At 44.6% G+C, this 5,306-nt stretch overlaps 1 protein-coding gene across 1 annotated transcript; it reads right to left on the bottom strand.

Annotated features, from left to right (window-relative positions):
* Nucleotides 1–232: 232 nt before the first annotated feature.
* On the bottom strand, nt 233–856 carry LOC112090811. Its single transcript, XM_024162971.1, has 2 exons — nt 720–856; nt 233–632 (listed from the first exon to the last, which is right to left on the bottom strand). The coding sequence occupies exons 1-2, from the start codon at nt 854–856 to the stop codon at nt 233–235; spliced, it is 537 nt and encodes a 178-aa protein (XP_024018739.1).
* Nucleotides 857–5,306: the final 4,450 nt, after the last annotated feature.

Raw genomic sequence — 5,306 nt, forward strand, 5'->3', positions numbered from 1 at the left:
GAAAAAGAAAAATGGAAAAAGGGAAAATGTATTAAATTTAAGTGTGTTTTCCAAAAATCTTTGGGGTGTAATTATAAATATTGAAAATGACTTAAAGTCCCTTAATTAATTATGAAAATCAAATTAGGCACACTAATAATCCACTGTTTAGCATAATTAAACATGTTTAATTCTAAAGGGCGTTACATTCTACCCCCCTTAAGAAATTTCATCCCTGAAATTGAAATTTACCTCACGATATGAACAGATACGGATATCGTTCCTGCATCGTCGTTTCCAATTCCCACGTTGCTTCTTCAACGCCATGGTGTTGCCACAACACCTTCACTAACGGTATCTCACGTTGACGTAGGCTTTTCATCTTCCGGTCAAGAATCTGGATGGGCACTTCCTCGTAAGTCGTGTCATACTGGATCGGCACGTCATACCATTGCACAATGGTTTCTGGATTAGGTTGACACTTTCGAAGCATTGAAACATGGAACACATTGTGTACGTGAGACAATTCCAGAGGGAGATCAAGGCGGTAAGCAACGACACCGACTCGTTGTGTGATCTGAAATGGCCCGATGTACCTCGGTGCGAGTTTCCCTTTCACACCAAAACGAGTAACCCCTTTGCGCGGTGAGACTCTTAACAAGACAAAATCACCCTCTAAGAACTCTAAGGGTCTACGCACCTCCTGTCAGTAACTCTTCTGACGACTTTGAGCCGTTAACAGTCGTTCCCGAACCACGGCTATCTTTTCATTATTCTCCTGGATAACATCCGGTCCAAGGGTCAGTCGATCTTCTGACTCAAGCCAACAAACTGGTGATCTACAAGGTCTGCCATACAACGCTTCAAATGGGGCCATCCCAATGCTACTCTGATAACTGTTGTTGTAAGCGAACTCAGCTAAATGAAGATACTTCTTCCAGCTTCCACCAGCATGTCCTCCAAAATCTGAATAACTCTCTCAGATTGTCCGTCGGTCTGAGGATGAAATGCGGTGCTGAAATTCAGTTCGGTTCCCATGGCTTCTTGGAAACTTCTCCAATATCTAGCATTGAGACGAGTGTCACGATCTAATGTGATAGACAACGGGACTCCATGAAGTCTGACAACGTGCTCCAGATACAACTCTGTTAGGACTTTTCTGGAATAAGTTGCACGAAAGGGAATGAAATGCTTGGACTTCGTTAACCTATCCACAACGACCCATATGGCATCATGCCGATGTTCAGTCCTCGGCAATCCCATCAGAAAATCCATTGTAATGTGTTCCCATTTCCATCCAGGAACAGGAAGAGGCTGTAGTTCTCCAGCAGGTTTCTGATGTTCAGCCTTGACTCGAAGGCAAGTCGCACATTCTGACACGTATTGGCGGACATCCTTCTTCATACCTCTCCACCAATATTGTCTTTTAAGGTCTTGATACATCTTGGTACTCCCAGGGTGAATAGTAAACTTCGATTTGTGAGCCTCATGAAGGATCATCTTCTTTATCTCATCCACTTGAGGGACGGCAAGGCGATTCTTGAAGTAGAGCGTTCCATCTTCCCGAATATTCCAATCGTCCAGTTTTTCTCCATTCTGAACTCGAGTCCAAATTCCTTGAAGATGCGAATCCTGCCATTGGTTCTGCTTGACTTGTTGTATAAGAATTGGCGTTGAAACCAAGTTATACACCATAGCTTGGTTAGGATCCTCATAATACTGAAGATCATAATCACCTACAATTTCACTCCGTTTCCAATCTTCCAATACCAAAGATGCTAGGATTCCTGGAGTCTTTCTACTAAGAGCGTCCACTACCACGTTGGCTTTTCCAGGATGATACTGCAAGGTGAAGTCATAATCCTCCATGTATTCCATCCATCTTCTTTGTCTCAGATTTAAGTCCTTCTGGGTGAACAGATACTTCAAACTCTTATGATCGGAGAAGATCTGAAATTTTAATCCATAGAGGTAGCATCTCCATATCTTGAGAGCAAAAATCACTGCTGCTAACTCTAGATCATGCGTGGGGTAGTTCTGTTCATGTGGCTTCAGTTGACGAGATGCATAGGCCACAACATGTCCATTTTGCATCAGAACACACCCGAGTCCTCGTCTCGATGCATCGGAATACACCTCGTACGGCTCATCGCTATTAGGAATCGTCAGAATCGGCGCACTGGTTAGTCTAGTCCTCAGTTCTTGGAATGCATGTTCACAATCGGCATCCCACTCAAACCTGACTTCCTTTTTAGTCAACCGAGTCATTGGAGCTGCAATACTCGAGAAATCCTTTACAAATCGTCGATAATACCCCGCAAGTCCTAGGAAGCTTTGAATATCGGCAACGTTCTTCGGTCGTTCCCATTGTAGCACCGTTTCAATCTTGGCGGGATCCACTGAAATTCCTTCTCCAGATATAACATGTCCAAGGAACTGGACTTCTGTCAACCAGAAATCACATTTCTCCTTATTTGCATAAAGTTGGTGTTCTCGAAGAGTCTGGAGAACGATCCTCAAATGTTGCTCATGCTCTTCCCAAGTCTTTGAATAAACCAGGATGTCATCAATAAAGACTATCACAAACTGGTCTAAATATGGGCGGAAGACTCGATTCATCAAGTCCATAAAAGCGGCGGGAGCATTCGTCAATCCAAAAGGCATTACTAAGAACTCATAATGCCCATAGCGAGTTCTGAAAGCTGTTTTTGGAATATCATCTTCCCTAATCTTCAACTGATGATATCTGGATCTCAAGTCGATTTTTGAGTAATACCGTGATCCTCCTAGTTGATCGAACAACTCATCGATCCTCGGTAATGGGTACTTATTCTTCACGGTAACCCTATTCAACTGTCGGTAGTCTATGCACAACCGAAGGGATCCGTCGTGCTTTTTCGCAAACAAGACAGGTGCACCCCACGGGGATGTGCTATTTCTATTGAATCCCTTTTCTGCCAACTCTCCGAGCTGTTTCCTTAGCTCTTTCATCTCCGCAGGCGCCATTCGATATGGAGCAATAGAAATCGGAGCCGTCTCCGGAAGTAAGTCGATACAAAACTCGATCTCTCGATCAGGTGGTAAACCAGGCAACTCATTAGGGAATACATCCGTATATTCATCGACCACGGGGACCTCAACATTCTCCCCGACGATACCGGATTCACCCTCTAATGCCGAAAGGAATGAGAAACAAGTTAAATTCCGTCGTCCTCCGACACTATGCCTCAGTAGTCGCTCTTCAGTAACCAGGTTAACACCTCCCTGATATGTTACTATTGTGCCAGAACCGGTAGTCAAGGTAACTCTCATACGGTGGCAATCAACAATCGCCCCATATCTTGACAACCAATCCATTCCAAGCACTACATCAAATTGGTTCATGGGAAGGATTATCAAATCTGCCCTTAACTTCTCATTTCCAATCGTGATCACACACGACCTACATATGCTAGTCACCTCCACACGTCCCAATGGAGAACTTATAAACATTGAAGTCTCTAAGTCATCGGGTTTCAAACCTAAAATTTTCACAAAAGTAGTGGAAACAAAAGAGTGCGTAGCACCAGTGTCGAACAAAACTCGTGCAAAAGAGTGAGAGATAGGTACCATACCCTCGACGACTGGGTTTCCGGCATGAGCTCCAGAACTTCCCCCGGCCATGGTATGCATCTGCCCCGGTGCTTTCCCTTTTCCTCTTTCGTTGTTGTTAGGCCTCTGGTTTCCAGGCCTATACTGTTGCTGCGGTGCGGTAGACTGTACAGATACGGAAGCCTGTGGCCAGAAATAAGAGTAGTTCGGCGGACGGAAGATCGGTGCAGGAGGAATTGACATCTGTGACATCTGTACAGGAAACTAGGGCTGATAAAAAGGCGTGAACTGTGGACGTCTGTCTTGACTAGGAGCAATGCCCCTTTGATTCTGCGGTGATTGCTGGGCCTGTTGGTTCACCTGTTGGCCTCTGATAGGACAATTCCTCTTGATATGCCCTAGCTCCCCACAATGGTGGCATTTGAAGCTATAGGGTCCATTCTTCCCACTTCCCGAAGAGCCACTGCTACCACTAGGCACTCCCCCACTACCTTGCCCTTGATCACGGCCTTTTCTGTTATTCCTTTGAGGTCCTCCTGAAGTTTTTCCTGAAGTTGCTCGATCTTGGAGGAAGGCGATGTGCTCTTGTTCAACAGAGATGGCTGCTGCAACCAGGTCACTGTAGACTCGATGCCTTAAAGCTACCACTGATTTCCGGATCACACCCTTAAGACCTTTCTCGAACTTTAAGCACTTCATGCGCTCCGGTTCAATCAAGGAAGGAGCAAAACGGGACAGTCCATTGAACTTAGCTTCATATTCTCGCACTGTCATGTCTCCCTGCTGTAGGCCCATGAACTCCATGGCCTTTTCATCTCGATAACTTGGAGGAAAGAATTGCTCATTAAAGAGCGCTTCGAATTGGATGCTTAGACACCGAATGGAACCAATACTCAGCTTCCTCGGGTCCACCCGCGTTAGTGAATACAGGAATTGAACTACGTCTGTACTCACGGAAGTAGTTCTATTTTCTGTCCTCCGCAGGACGTTCATTTTGAGCTCTAGTAGCCATCCCTTGAAAGGTGGCGTACATGGCTTCCATAAATTGCTCATTCGGCATCGCCGGTGGGTTAGGATTTCTACGGCGCGGCGGCATTCTCTTATCTGAAAAGAAAGCTAGACTGTTTTAGTGGTTTCCTGATGTCATTCATGTATGCATAATTCCAAACCCTAAGGTTCTAAACCAAGGGCTCTGATACCAAGTCTTGTCACGCCCCTAAACCGGGGTTGGTGACGTGGAGGCTCGTTTAGAAACTTAAACCTGTTTGAGAGAGAGTGATTAGCAAAATAATTTAATTCCTTTCAAATCCAAAACATTCAGGTATTTCCAAACGAGCCCCTGCATTCAAGAGAAATTTAATTTCAAGAACGGTGGTGGAATTTCCAACCAAACCAGTTTTAAAACCACATCACTGGTATCATGTCAGGAATTCCCACAGGGGTTTAGCATACATGAATATAAACATAAGTAAATGTGACATCAACCACAATCTAGCAACATTTAAGTTTACAAACCATAATCTCTTATACATGCCTTGAAATAAAAGATAGAAGGGTTACAACTCTTTGCTTCCCGAGATCAAGTCCACACCACCGGTAATAGCTACCTATTCCGCACCACTCCTCGCGTCGCCTGGAGGGGTTTAATACATTTAAAAACAGAAAAAGGTGAGCGAAAGGCCCAGTAGGATATAGATTTTATAAAGCATTTAAAATAAAGGTACTCACGGTCCGAA

The sequence above is a fragment of the Morus notabilis genome, unplaced genomic scaffold, assembly GCF_000414095.1.
Source record: "Morus notabilis unplaced genomic scaffold, ASM41409v2 Scaffold337, whole genome shotgun sequence".
NCBI classification, from domain to species: Eukaryota; Viridiplantae; Streptophyta; class Magnoliopsida; order Rosales; family Moraceae; genus Morus; species Morus notabilis.